A 15,371-nucleotide genomic window follows, 5' to 3' on the forward strand; every position below is an offset into this window, starting at 1 on the left:
ACGTGGGGAGGGGTTAGGTAACCACAAAGGAATGAGCCTGGCTCGATGACCAGGATATTGGCTGGGTAAATCGGTCAGTGGGAAGAACAGTACAGGGTGGGTTGCTTAGTGACCTGACCACCTGTGCTAAGCGACCTGACAACAAGATTTATTCTATCTATTAAGTTCAAGCAGAGCTACAGGTCCAGGCTTAAGTATGGCTGCTTTGATCTAACATAAGGCTGAAATATGATTGCTTTTGATCTAACCTAAGGCTAAAGTATAGTTGCTTTTAATATAACATGAAGGCTGCTCCCAACATGTACTGGAATTTGAAATGTTTCATTTAGTGACAGTATATTGGGGAAGCAGAGTGGCACAGCTTCTCATGATTTCTTACTTGTAATTTTAATTATTGAATTGACTAGCTAATTCCTTAAAATTAATATTTCCCTTTTAATTTTATGGAATAAAAAGACTCCACATTTGTTTTTACTTCTGCTCTGTTTTCAAGAAGCACTAGGATCCTGGGCTAGAAAACTTTGGGAAATTGTATTCTGTTGATAGGCTAGAAGTCAAGATCTGTTTGCATGAGCATGGAGATGGGATTTGCTAATGGAGACTTAACTGTTGATTTTTTTTTTTCCCTAAAACTAGATCCATTTTCAGTCAAGAGGAATGTTGCACGGAGCTTAAACAGCCAGCTTGTATATGAATATGTTGTGGAGAGATTCAGGGCAGCTTATCGATATTTTGCCTGTCCCCAAAGGAAGGGTGGAAATAAATCTACAGTGGATCTCAAGAAAAAAGAGAAAGGGAAGCTAAGCAACAAGAAACCAGTGAAGTCTGATTGCTCGGCAACCAATGGTTGTGTTCTTGGAGAAAGTACAGAAAAAGTAAATATGGAACGAGGCCAACCTCTTAAACATGATGAAATGGAGTTTACGTCACAGAGATGTATTGTTGATAATGACCGTTTATTGGTAAATGAACTAGGTTTGGCTGACCATGGACAAGATTCTTCATCGCTTTCTACTGGCAGTGAAGGCAGTGAATTACAGCAAAAATCAGCTGAGAAACAAGGTGATTTAACACCTTCAGAAACTTCTTTAAAGAAGGAACTCAGCCAGTGTCATTGCACTGGGACCCCTGATGGAGCTGGATCTGCTGGAACAGACTGTAGATCAAATTTAGAAATGGAGAGTTCACATCAGATTGTGTGCAACAACATATCTGCTACCTCTTGCAACTGCAAAGCTACAGAAGTTGCTTCTGACCTTATTGATGATGATAACCTCCCCTCCCAGGAATTATATTATGTGTTTGATAAGTTTATTTTAACCTCTGGCAAGGTAGGATACAGTAAACAATTTGTAAAACTTTGGTTACTATATGACCATTGATACTTTTTAGATTCATAAGTACTAACATAAAATACCTTGTGTCCTTCTTTTGGAATGATATTTTGGTATGTATCTGACCTTTATTTACATTTTCTACTATAATTACAGTTAATTTATGTACATTGGTGTATGTCTGTATGAGAATGTCAGATCTCCTGGAACAAGACGTACAGACAGTTGTCAGCTGCCATGTGGGTGCTGAGAATTGAACCCAAGTTTTCTTGGAAGAGCAGCTAGTGCTCCGAACTGCTGAACCATCTCTGTAGCCATGTAGTTACAGTTAAATAGAGCATATAAACTATAAGAATGCATCATTACTCTACCAGTAGTTGGCATTCTATTTCTTTATACATAAAATGACTTATCTGCTATTATGCAGTTCAGATTAGCAAAACAGTATGTGTGTGTATATGTATATGGTTTGGGGTTTTTGTTTTATTTGTTTTGTTTGTTTTTCCTGCCTCTGCCTCTTGAGTGCTTGGATTAAAGGTATGCGCAACAACAAAGCAATCTATATTTTTAAGTTCTGGGCGCGCATTTGCACACAAACGTGCACACGTGCACACACACTTTCCTCTTTAAAAAGAAAGCAGAGTTAAGTTTTAGTAACTTTTTTCTCTTTTTTTGTGGTGTGAATTTGTAACTATATTGGTAAGTTGTAGGTGGAACTATGAACAAGAGTCAAAAAATGTAGAATCTAGATTATGTTCTACTGAAATTTTCTGGACTTTTTAATATCCTTTATGAATTACAGGAGTACTTATTATTCTTTTAAAGTGAAAAAAATCTCACCTTAAGTAGAAGTTACTGCAGTGAATAATAGTACAATAAGCAATAACTTTTGCTAATGAAAGTTTAGCTAAATTGCATTCTTTAAGTGCTGTGTACATAACTAAATATCTGTATTCAGAAGTGGAAAATGATTATTAGACTGAATTGTAAGCATAGAAGATTATTGGAGGGTGGTGTGGAGAGGAGCTGGAAAATTATTGTTTTATCCATAATTAGTATTTCTTTTTTTAAAAAATCTGTTTAGCTGAGACTGGAGAGATGACTAGGTGGTTAAGCACACTGGCTGCTTTTGTGGAGGATCCACTTGTTAGCTCACCTCATATCTCTAGTTCCAGGGGACAACTTTCTCTTTTGCCCCGTGTGGGCACTGCACACACTCAGGTGCATACGTATACATAAGATAAAGTTTAAAAACTGGAAGATAAGATTCAGTTTTTAAAAAATGATTTTTATTTTATATATCTGGGTATTTTACCTGCATGTGTGTCTGCTCAGCATTTGCATGCCAGATACCCTGAGTAGAGGGCAGAAGAGGATATTGGGTCCCTTGGAACTGGTGTTAACAAAGATGCTTCTGTGTGCTAAGAATTGAATCCAGGTTCTCTGCAAGACCACTCAGTGCTCCTTTATCTTGAGCCATTTCTCCAGTCCCGTTTGTATAATTTGAATCAGAGTTTATGGCTATGTAAATGGCCAAGCTAATATTGGTGGGAAACTCTTTAGGTACAGATAGTAACAGTGAGGGTACAGGGATCTTCCTTAAGCATGTGTACTTTTTGTAACTTGTTGGCTTAAATGTTTACTATTTAACTCACCTGTCTGGTGTTCTGCTCTTGGGTTCCATTCCCAGCACCTATACCTCACAGTCATCTGTAACTCTGGTTGCTGTGCACAAAATTCCTTCTAACCTCAGGGAACCAGCGTGCAAATGGTCTACAGATACAATTGTAGGCAAAACACCCATATACATAAAATAAAGATAATGATTGTATAGTGGAGAAAATCAGACAAATAAATATATTGGATATGCTTTCTTTTGGGAGTTGATCAAGTTGTTTGAATAATACAGACCTTTTGCATTGGCTACTAATTTCTGAGTAAACTGTTAATTATGTAATTTTAATGGGAGAGAAAAGCAATTAAAACAAATTTTTACATTAATTGCCATCATAACTTTTTACAAAAATCTCCTGAATTGAGTAGGTTATCCGAATTGAATTAACTAGAATTTGTTTGTTGCTGCTATATTTTTGGATCTGCTTTCTAAGCGATGAAACAACTTAAACGTTCATTAGATTTTTTTTTTTTAACCATTATTTAGCCGCCAACAATAGTATGCAGCATCTGCAAAAAGGATGGCCATTCAAAAAATGATTGCCCAGAGGATTTCAGGAAAATTGATCTAAAACCTCTACCACCAATGACAAACCGATTTCGAGAAATACTTGATTTAGTATGCAAAAGATGTTTTGGTAAGTGTTTGGTACTGTAACTACATGAAGTAGATTGTTAGATATTGAATATTTTTCTCATTTAAAAACAATTTTTCAGTTTGGTTCGGTCAGTGCTAGGATTAAATGCATGTGCCACCATGCCCAGTTGATAGCACATGTTCTTAAATCGGCTTTATTAAGTTATGGGTACTACCTCTGTCACCAGTCATTTCTTTATTTCATTGTAAACCTTATACTTGTGGGTGTAACCCAATATAACTTGTTGGAGCTTGTGTCTCTGACAACCTCATCAGTGTGTGGGTTTTTATCAGTTTTTAGGTTTCTTTCTTTCGAAACTAACAAGATAACTCCAGGCTCATTGTGTATATTTTCTGACTTGGTACTAGAATTGGACTTTTCTCCAAGGTGCCCTAATTTCTTTCTTTGTAGAATAGTATTAGGATTCAAGATGTGAATACACGGTGTTCTATTTTTTGTTGTTGTTTCATTTTTGAGGTGGAGTCTCCCTGTGTAGTCTTCTCTGAGCCCAATTCTTAACATTTGCCTGCCTCTGCCTCCTGAGTGCTGGGATTAGTGGTTTGTGCTACCACACCCATCATGTGTTATTACTGGATGTTGTTACTTATAAGATCTCTCAGAGGAAGAAAATACCTGTGTTAGTATTTTACCTCCAAATTTTTCTATATGTAGTCATCTTATTTATGTTAGCCTAAACATGATTTCACAGAATCTCCTACTCTGAACCATTACATTTTTCATTTTTTTTTCTCCAATAAGGAGAAACCTACTTCTCACAGTCTACACAATTACTTGTTTCCTTTTAATACCATCTGTGTTAGCAGTCTCAGAGCTGTGAAATTAAACTCTTTATCAAAAATAGCTTCATCAGAATTGAGTCTCACTTCGTCCATACAAGTAAATAAAGAAACAAATATTAATAACAAAAGAAAAAAAGGATAGCCTGGAACTGGAGTTAGAAACAGTTGTGCGCCACCATCGGGGTCCAGGGGATTGAATTTCTCTGGAATAGGAGCTAGTGCTCTTAACCACAGAGCCATTACTCCAGCCTGATACCTTTCCATTCATAAAAGTAAATGTTAATTTAATTAATTATAAGAGTTCTAAGTAAATTCTTACATTATTTTCATTACTATACAGAGTTTTGAGATTGTGTCTTTGGAGAAGGGGTGAGGGACACATGTTATGACATTTGGATGGTTCTGTTGGGTAGGAAAAAGTAATATAAATGAAGACTGGCAAACTGCAAGAATATTAGAAAATCATTTGCTGGTTTGTGGTAGGCAACTTGAAATAGTAGATAAAGTAAACAGGGTGCGGTGATTAGGTTTCAGGGACGTGGCTTTATTTGTAGGGAAAATGGAAATCTTGACAAGATTTTAGTGTGTGCTCTGGTAACTGAACTCATAGAGATGGAGGAGAGTACAGGTGTGGGAAAGAGCTAAGTATCTGAAGGAAGCAGTATTAGTAACTTTGAAAAGGTAAATGCATGTGCAGAATATAGGGAAATTATGTAATATGTAGATATACTTTAAGTTTTTTCTCTGTCTCCTTGCCTGTTTTCTAGTTTCAGTTAGGGTTTAAAGTCATAAAAGTAAATAAGCAGTAAAAATATTGAGAGTCAAAGTTTTTAGGTTAAAAACCTGAAAAATTACTATATTCTGTTCTCATGTTTCTAGATGAATTATCACCGCCTTGCTCTGAACAACACAACAGGGAACAAATTTTAATCGGCTTGGAAAAGTTTATTCAAAAAGAATATGATGGTATGTCATAGGCTAAAAGTTGGTCGATATTGTTACTGTAATCACATAGTTTTGAGGTTGATTTTTATTAACTTATATATTATGTACTATTCTAGTTTCTGTGGTTGTATTACTAATAAAAGAGATAAAAACTGCTTTCATGAGGAGTATATTTAAGACAGTATAGTAGTCAAGTTAAAAATTACATATTTCAGTAAATATTAAATGACATTAAAAGTATGGTGATAAAAGAAATGGTAGGTTGGGTAGTAAATCCCTCATGTGGTAGCATTTGAGTTGAGTTTGAATAATATGAAGGAACATATTATATGAATTCCCAGAGAGAACATTATGTAAAGAAAGGGTAGATACCAAGACTATACCTGACGTGTTTAGAGACCAACTGGTAGGTCCAGTATGCTTACATATTCCAATACGTGAGATCGCTTGTAAATAGAAATATCATAGAGATATTTTAAGGATTAGCTCATTAGAATCTTTTGGACAATGATAGAAGGACTTTTCTTTTAATGAAAGCCTTGTAGAATTTGTAGCATTAAATGATACGATCTCAGTGAACAGATTGTAGCACTATGAGAGTACAAGCAAGAACATTGCAGAGAACTGCGACATAAGTACAGATGAAGCACAGTAGTGCCAGAGGTAAGTGGTCAGAATTGGATTATGTTTGAAGATAGAACTAACAGGACCTGCTGAAGCATGTCTAATGTAAAGGAAAGAAAGAAGCCATGCATGATATGAAGGCTTTTGCTTCAAACTATTAGAAGAGACAGGTTTTTTCTTTTTCTTTTTTCTTTTTTTAGCATGAGAATGAAGAATCAACTTTGTGATTACATGTTTTAGAAAAGGATATTTACAGTAATTTATTTAGGGCTGGAAAGATGCCTTACTAGGTAGTGTTTGTAAGCATGAGGACCTGAGTTTTATTCCCAGAATCAGGATCTGGAGAGATGGTTCAGTGGTTGAAAACATTTGTTCTTCCATAGAACCTGAGTTTGGTTCTCGATACTAGTGTTCAGTAGACTGTAACTCTAGCTCTAGGAGATTTAACACTTTCTTTTGGTCTCTACAGGGACTTGCATGCTTGTGTGCATACATGTACTCATGTGTGCACACATTTGTAACCGCAGTACTGGAGAGGTCCTGTCCTAGTGCTTTCTAATCGGCTAGCCTAGCCTAATTGATGAGGACCCAGCTAAGCTTACATCTCCTCACTCCCTTTTAAATAAAACTCACATTCAATTTTATTTTATCATCATAGCCTGTTTTTTGTGAATATATTATATATCTGAAAATTAAAGTCTCATGCTTTGCAGTATTTTATATTAAAAATACTTTAAAGAATATTTTGTTTAGTAGACTTCAAAGTAAAACCCCTAAAAGTCTGGACCTCTTAGGCCGGGGAGATGGCTTAATGGGTAAAACTGCTCAGCCTAGTGACCTGAATTTGATCTCTTAGACCCAGGAGGTAGATGGAGACAACCAACTTCTGCGACTTGTTCTCCATACGTATGTGTTGTGGCGCATACATACACATGCACAAATAAAGTTTTAAAAATTAAAGATACATGGACTGCATCACAAATTTATATGCCGTCTTTGCATAGAGCCTTGCTAGGTCTCTATGTGGTACCAGGGTTGTTATATGTGCTGCTGACGTGAGTGAGCACTATAGCGTCTTTTATCCTTCTTAGTTATCATTGAAATTTAATTAGTATTACATGGAAGGATTGTTTTCAGAGCATGGGATTTGTTGTCTAGCTATGTAATTAAGGGCCAATGAGATGGCTCAGCAGGTGAAGACAGTTGCCATCAAGTCCAACAATCTGAGTTCAGTCCCTGGGACCTACATAGTAAAAAAAGACAGCCAACCCACACAAATTGTCTTCTGACTAGATGTGCATATTGCATGCCCTCACTAATAAGTAAATAAATTTAAATGTGTAATTAAACCTGTAAGTTATAGCTTATTTGAGAGAGTGTTATTGGAGAACTCTTAAATGAGAAGGAACAACTCTTAACAGGATTTTTATGTAGTGAATTGAACTGACTGTAGGAGGAAAATTAGCCTTATATATTGAAGTGATAAAAGTACTTGAATTGTTACACTGAAAGAACTAGTTTACTTTAAAGAGATGAGTTATCAAATAAATGAGCTTAACCTTTGGTACTAGTGTTGAAGAACATTAGCTGGTAGATAATTGAGTTGGAAGATGCTCAAGGTTTTATGATTGACTTGTGCTGGTTGAGCAAGGCATTAAAAGATGTTATACCTTTCTGGTTAGTATCTAAATAGATAGTAATACTCTTTGCTGAGAGTTGTCTCCATGCTTTGACAAAATACCTGAGAAAAGCACTTTTAAGGAAGAATGGAAGGATTTATTTTGGCTTACATTTTCAGAGATTAGAGCCTCTCATGACAGCAGGAGCAGGGCACATTGTGTCCAGGTAGAAAACAGGAAATGATGAATATTTGTGTTCAGCTCAATTTCTCCTTATTATTCAGTCCGTGTAGTAATATCAACTGCATTAAGGTATTCTACCTCAGATTTCATAATCTAGATAATTTCTCATAAACATATTTAGCCATCCCCCATAAAACTATCATATCACCTTTATCAATCACAGTTGGGATTATATGAATAATAGTAGATCTGAATGAAGTAGATAGTTTATACCAGTACAGTTCATGAAACGTTGAAAAAGCAGTTAGCTGACTGGGTGTGAGAACCTAAGTAAAAGATGCCAGCTGGGGTTGGAAGTTTTATAATTTCTCAGTGTATCATTTTAGTTAAGCTGTTAGTAGATGCTAGATGACTCCTCTAACCTACTCATCCACTTGTTTTCCTGAGCTTAGAAAAAGCAAGATTGTGCTTATTTGGTTCTTCTAAGAATGGATTTGGATTCCGTGATAGTGATTTGGATATTTGTATGACTCTGGAAGGCCATGAGAATGCAGAGGTAAGAGTTAGTATTTGGAAAGAGTCAAAAGTTTCTTTTTGTCTAATAGTAAATTTATTTTAGTTGTATGTGTGATATTTATTATGCATGGTATTATTCTTTATCAGTGTGTAAGTAGTGAGGTGCAGAAGGGTTAGTGTTATCAATTTGGGAAGGACTTAGACTCAGCTAATATGGAAATCTATTTTTTTTAAAATGTTCAGAATTAAAATAAGTAAATTTACTATTTATCATGTTTTAGTGTAACAGCTAGGTCTTTGAGACTTATAAGAATATAGAAATGAATTAGGTGAAAAAGTTAGCTTACCATGAGTTGGAAAGTTTTCATTAGAACCAATGAGAAACTGGTACTTTTGTTTGGTAGTAAGCAAATGAAGTCTTGTCCATATCCCCCCAAGCCCCCATTGTATACGCTGTTTTTCTCTCTCTCTGTTATGTACTCTGTAAGTAGAAAATACTGGTAGTCATTTAATTTATAAATGAATCATACTGTCCATCCCCCTGCTGTTATATACTCTGTAAGTAAAATCTATAGGCAGTCATCTAACATAAATAGATTAGATTCTAAAAATTCATTATAGTTTTGAGGCACTGACATCTTTCCCATAGAAGAAATATTCTAATGAGTGAGGGTTAAAATCTTTTTGGGGGCAGGTGTGGGGTGGGAAAGTAACATTTGAGCTGTTGTATACACTTATACATGTCTTTTTTCATTTTTCATCCACTTTGAGATAGATATAATTACCCCATTTTCTCAGTGTTATCACTTTGTATTAAGGAGACTGAAGCTTTGAAAGACAAACTTGGGGCTGTAGAGAGAGTACAGCAGGTAAAGATGCTTGTTTTTAAGCCTGACCATCTGCATTTGATCCTGGGATCCACATAGTGGAAGAAGGGAACTAGCTTTAGCAGGCTGTCCTCTAACCTCCATATACACTGAGATGCTTCCACTTCCTCCATACAAGTAAATACATAAACAAACATTAATAACAACCAAAAAGAAAGAAACAAAGAAAGGGAGGGGTAGGGAGAGAGGGAGGGAAGACAACCTGCTTTATTTAACTTCACGTCACTCACCTTGAAAACTTTGGGCCAGCATTTGTATCTAGGACTGTGTAGTCATGGATTTACGCTCTTCCTATTATATCTCCATGCCTCTCTGGTAATTTTTTTTTTAGCTTATAATGTAACTGAATATAGTATTAATAGTAATATAGAACCTAACTACGATTTTCTGACATTGAAAGCTCTCTGAATAACCTTGAGACAGAGACAGTCATTTTCTTCAGTGAGAGTCTCAGCAGTGGGGCTGGGTAAACTTTCCTCTTCTGATTCCAGATTTTAGTCATGTGAAAGAGAGTCTCTTAAGCTCCAGTGAAGAAAGGGACTAACTAGGTGGGAAGAAATGTTTCAGGCATTGTTGGAGCAATTAGAAGTGGAGTAGACCCTTGTAGAGTTCTTTGACCAATGCATCTATTGGCTTTATTTTATCAATAATCCTGTGTGTGTCAGATAAAACTCAGTGGCTACAATACTGCTAGTACACCACGCTATTTTGGTTTTGTTTTTATCTATACTGTGGTATGCTGTACTGTAATCTGCTGTGCTGTTGCTCTGCTACATTATGATAGGGTATCACGTAGACCAGTCGGGCATAGAACTTCTTATCCTCCTGACTCCTAATCCCAAGTGTTCCTACAGAGTGAACTCAGAACTCTGTGTATGCTAGTTGAGTATTCTGTGCCCAAGCCATGTTCCTAGTCCTGCTGTTGGTATTTATGTTTCAAAATCGAGTACCATTTGTAAGACTGGGACAAGGCCATGCTTTTTTTGGCTTCTATAGTAGTGTCAACATACCTGTTGCTAGAAAATAATCAATGAGCTGGAGAGGTTGCTCAGCACTTAAAGTGTATTACTTACTCTTCCAAAGGACCCAGGTCTCTATCTTAGCATCCAAGTCAGGCAGCTCAAAAACCATCTGTACCCTCCAGTTCCAGGGGAATGAAGACCTTGATCCTCCTTGGACACCCATCCATACTCATGCACACATGATTATAATGTAAATCTTTTAAAGGAAAGAGTTCAGCAGAATAGTGCAGCTGTGTGTTTCTGAGGAAATGATTTTTAAATTAGTAGGCCTGAAGTAAAAATGGCAGCGATGTCTTTTATATATTATTTTTTCTGACTCTAAGATATTGATTGCCATTTTTATAATAATAACAATAATAATAATAGTTATTATTATTTGTGCACATGTGTCAGAGAATGAAAATTCATGGAATAGGAAAGATTTAGATAGCTTTGTTAACTTTAATGTTTAGACTTTAATTGTATATGTGTTGGCAAGTTGAGGACAATTATAAAGAATAAAATTTTATTCCATATGAGCTATCATCAAACCTTTAAAACTTAATCAGAATTGTATATTTTACACAGTAAAGAGTAGTTACATCTTGTTTTAGTATATGTGAGTTAGTAACTAATGGTTCCTTTGAAATCTGCAGATTTAGCTGCATATATTCTCCTGAATGAAGGGATATATGTTGAATGTAGCTAATTTATAAAGCCATTATTCTCTATGTTGTATTTTGTATTTTATTGCCATACCAATTTTGCTGCCTTTGCTTTTAAAAAAATAACATTTAAATTTGCAGAGGGATGAATTTTCTAGAAAAAGTTGGTGCAGTAGTAATAGGATTATACTTGGATACTTCATCAACAAAATCATACTAGGGACCTGGGGTAGTGGTACATGTTTTAGTCCAAGCACTTGCAGGGAAGGGAGAGGCACAAGGATCTCTGTGAGTTCAAGGCTATCCTAGTTTACAGGAGCTTTCTAGGATAGCCAGGGCTACAAAAGAAGGGGGAGACCCTGCCTCAAAAAGAAAAATTTAACAAACCCCACAGAATATATGAAGACGATGACGATGACTGCGACGGCGACGACAATGATGATAAAACAGCTAAAAACCTTGAAATGCTTATCTAGCATCAGACTTGTTTGCTATTGAATGCTGTTTGTTTGTTTGTTTTTTAGACAGGGTTTCTCTGGGGCTGGAGAGATGGCTCAGTGGTTAAGAGCACCGACTGCTCTTCCTGAGGTCCTGAGTTCAAATCCCAGCAACCACATGGTGGCTCACAACCATCTGTAATGAGATCTGATGCCCTCTTCTGGTGTGACTGAAGGCAGCTACAGTGTACTCATACAAGAAAATAAAATTAAAAAAAAAAAATCAGGGTTTCTCACTAGCCCTGTCTGATCTGGAGCTATGTAGACCAGGCTGGCCTCAAACTCAGAGATTTGTCTGCCTCTGCTTGTACCACTATTGCCTGCACTACTGAATGCTTTAGAACAGGTTTTATGCTCTTCTCCAGCAACTTTGTAGAGCAGAGTCTTACTACCTTGGTTTTATAGAGGAGTAATGTGATGCTGGGGCAAGTCAAGGATCAGTCATGCAGACAGTTAGTACTTCAAAATTCGGATCTAGGTTTGTCTAAATTCAGTGCCTGTGTTCTTTTTTGCCCTCACTAAACCTATATTTAATTTCGTTCTGTAACTTTCAGCACAATGTCATCTTAAAGATTTTGCAACTATACCAGTTATGGTTTATAAAGAGAATAACCTAAAATAGCTGTCCTGTTGTTGTTGTTGTTGTTGTTGTTGTTGTTGTTGTTGTTGTTTTGAATGAGAGAGTTTATTGAATATATAGAACCAGGACTAAAGCAGTAAAACAGGAAGTAAACTGACCAAATGTTCTGCATTGGATTCTCTTTTCAAAGGGTCCTAATGCTTTGGTTACCCAGACTTCTCTGGTAGTTTCTGCTGGATTATATGTCTGATACAACACCTGTTGCTGCTGCTGCTTCTTCCTTATTTATTTATTGCTACTTAGGATTTTATTCTCTTACTCCCACTTACTATATTCTTAATAAATACACTCACTTAAAACCAAAGGATAGATATCAGATAACTTTAAGTAAAAAACTTATTCACATACTGAAAATCATTTTATTCTTTTCATGCTTTTCAGACTTCAGTCTGTGAATAACCTTGGGATCTTTCTAGAATACAGTTATAATTACTTAGAGTGGGAGAGGCCTGAGCTTCCGCATCTCTACCAGGCTCCAGGTCTATACTAATGATGTGGGTCTTTGAATTCTTACTTAGTTCACAAGTATACAGCTCATTATGCTCATCAGAAAATTTAAGTGCTAGAATTATACTTTGGTTAAAATAAAATTTACAGTAGGACAAATGGATCCTACCATATTTCTTTATTTATTTACAGAAATTAAACTGTAAGGAAATAATTGAAAATTTGGCGAAAATTCTTAAGAGGCATCCAGGTAAATTTTCATATCTTTATTCCAAACGAAGACTTTCTAGCATTATAAAGGTTATTTAACTTTCTTAAGTTTTTTTCCTCCTAACCCTCAGGTTTAAGAAACATTCTGCCTATAACTACTGCCAAAGTGCCTATTGTAAAATTTGAACACAGGAGAAGTGGACTAGAAGGTGATATCAGTTTATATAACACATTGGTAAGTTTTTCTTTTAGGCCCAGTCAGCTATAATTATACTTTTAATTTTTTACTTAAAAATTATTTTTATCTTTTAAGTATTTATATTAAAATATAACTACATTTTTTTCTGTTTTCCCTTTTCTCCCACTCTTCCCATGTATTGCTGTTCTTCCCACAAATCGTTGATATCTATTTCCTTAATTGTTGTTTATGTATATGTTTATATATATGTATATATGTACATATATTCCTAAATACATGAATACAGTCTACTCAGTTTTGTATAAAATTACTTGTATGTGTATGATTTCAGAACCGTTCAGTTGATATTAGATAACCAATTTGGGAACTCTTCTCCAGGGAAGAATATTTCTCCTGTTCTTAGCATTCCCTAGTTGCCTGGAGTCCTCCTCCTAGGGCTAAGACCCTATGAAAGTTCCCCCTTTGATCTATTAAATGTATTGGTATGTCCTTGTTTAGGTCTTATTTCAGCAGCTATGTTGATGAGATTTCATGGCTATCTCTTCTTGACATTTCTAGGAAATGTCTTGCTCTTCAGGTCTTAAAATGTTCGTGCTTCCTCTTCTGCTATGATTTCTGAGCCGTAGGTTCAAGAGTTGTGTTGTAGGTGGATCAGTTAGGATTGGGCTTCATTCACATGGATACTTGTTCTCTGCATTTGATTGGTTGTGGTTTTCTGTAATGATCTCCATCTGTTAGAAAGAGACATTCCTTTGATGAGGAGTAAGTCCTATGTATCCCTTTTCTGGGTAGAATGGTATTTGGAATTCAGTTAGGAACTATGCTCATTTAGTGAATGGGTTCTCTTCCAAGATCCATAGAATTCACAGTTGGCTGTGTTCCCAATACTAGGTATATATATATTTTTTTCTTGTTGAACCTTTGTTGTTTCTTCAGTCTGATTAGAGAAACATTGCTTTCTGCCAAAGTATGCAATTTCACCCTTGAAATGGTGACATGCTGGTCACTATATTAGTTCATAGGTATCCATAGCTGAATAGGAATGTTGCCTACTTCCCTCCCTTGGAACCTTGCATGGAGCTCTCTGGTCAGAACTGGAGTGGATTTCTAGTTCCTGAGTCAGAAGAACATGATGTCTTAAGCAGTGGGAAGTTAATTGTAACCTCTTGAGGGCAACATTAATAGTCTGTGTTTTGGACATCTCTTGGATAACTCTGACTAGCAACTCAATAGGGAACATCTAAACTATATGTATTATATGCAAATTTAGGTAGATAGTCACATGATTCCTATGACTTTTTCATACATCCTTACTGTTAGGTTATTCTTCTTTCTCCTTTTTCCGAAATATTCTCCTTCCCATTCTGTAATTAAAATTCCCACTCCCCTTTTTTCCAAAATCACTTGTACTCTACTATTTCTCTCTGTTGCTGCTCTCCTCTCCCATGGTCCATTTTTACTTTCCTGGCTTCTGGAGTTACGTTGTTATATATTCACATCTGAAGGTTTGAGCCTAGGGAACTTCGCACGGGTGGGAACATGCAATGTTTGTCTTTCTCAATCTGGGTTATTTCACTCATTCTGACTTTTTTTTCCCTAATCTATTTCGCTGCACGTTTCATGACTTCAGTTTTCTTTACAGCTGAATACTATTCCCCAGTGTATGTGTGTATGTGCTACATTTACACATTCACTTGTCAATTGAGGAATGTTTTTGTTATCATGTCCTATCTGGTATGAACAGAGTAGCAGTCATGATGGGTGATCAGGTATTTTTGGAGTGGGATGTTGAGTCCTTTGGGCATATGCCAAGGAGACATAGAGCTGGCTCAGATGATGGAGCTTTTTGAAGTTTCTAGAGTAGCTGCAACAGTTTGGAATACTACCAATAGAGGATAAGGGTTCCCCAAATTCTCTCCAGCATTTATTGTTGATTCTTTTGTTGCTCTTTCCTATTATGACTGGACTTAGAGAAAATCCCAGAGTTGTTTTGGTTTGTGGTTTTTTTTTTTTCTTTCTTTCTTTTTTTTCTTTAAGAATCTCCTGAGCCTGATGGTGGTGGTGCACACCCCAGCACTCGGGAGGCAGAGGCAGGTTGTATCTCTCTGAGTTTGAAGCCAGCCTGGTCTACAGAGAAAATTTGAGGACATCCTCGTCCACACAGAGAAACCCTGTCTTGAGAAACTTAAAGAGCCAAAACAAAAAATTTCAGATCCCAAGCTAAATTAATTTTTTTTGCTTTGTTCTACTGTATTTTGAATTCTTTATATATTCTGAATATTAATCCTTTGTTGTATTTACAGATAAAAAGATTTTCCCATTCTGTGGACTTTCTCTTCAGTTGGTTGTTTCTTAGTTGCACAGAAGCTTTTTAGTTTTATGAGGTCCTCAATTGTTGGCTTAATTCCTGGGCAAGTGGGGTCCTAATTCAGAAAGTCCTCTCCTACACTTGCATCCTGTAAGGTACTGCTTATGTTTTCTTCTAGTAGTTG

The 15,371-nt window shown here is 36.2% G+C and overlaps 1 protein-coding gene across 13 annotated transcripts in view; it reads left to right on the plus strand.

Annotated features, from left to right (window-relative positions):
- Tut4 (terminal uridylyl transferase 4) overlaps window positions 1–15,371 on the plus strand; it is a 180,314-nt gene that overhangs the window by 129,270 nt on the left and 35,673 nt on the right. For all 13 annotated transcript variants that reach the window (XM_063287719.1, XM_063287722.1, XM_039109973.2 and 10 more), the window contains 6 exons: window positions 637–1,331; window positions 3,496–3,646; window positions 5,326–5,412; window positions 8,270–8,373; window positions 12,663–12,720; window positions 12,812–12,915. In XM_063287719.1, the coding sequence (XP_063143789.1) occupies window positions 637–1,331; window positions 3,496–3,646; window positions 5,326–5,412; window positions 8,270–8,373; window positions 12,663–12,720; window positions 12,812–12,915 (1,199 nt within the window). The remainder of the gene's footprint in view (window positions 1–636; window positions 1,332–3,495; window positions 3,647–5,325; window positions 5,413–8,269; window positions 8,374–12,662; window positions 12,721–12,811; window positions 12,916–15,371) is intronic.

The sequence above is a fragment of the Rattus norvegicus genome, chromosome 5 (genome assembly GCF_036323735.1).
Source record: "Rattus norvegicus strain BN/NHsdMcwi chromosome 5, GRCr8, whole genome shotgun sequence".
NCBI lineage: Eukaryota > Metazoa > Chordata > Mammalia > Rodentia > Muridae > Rattus > Rattus norvegicus.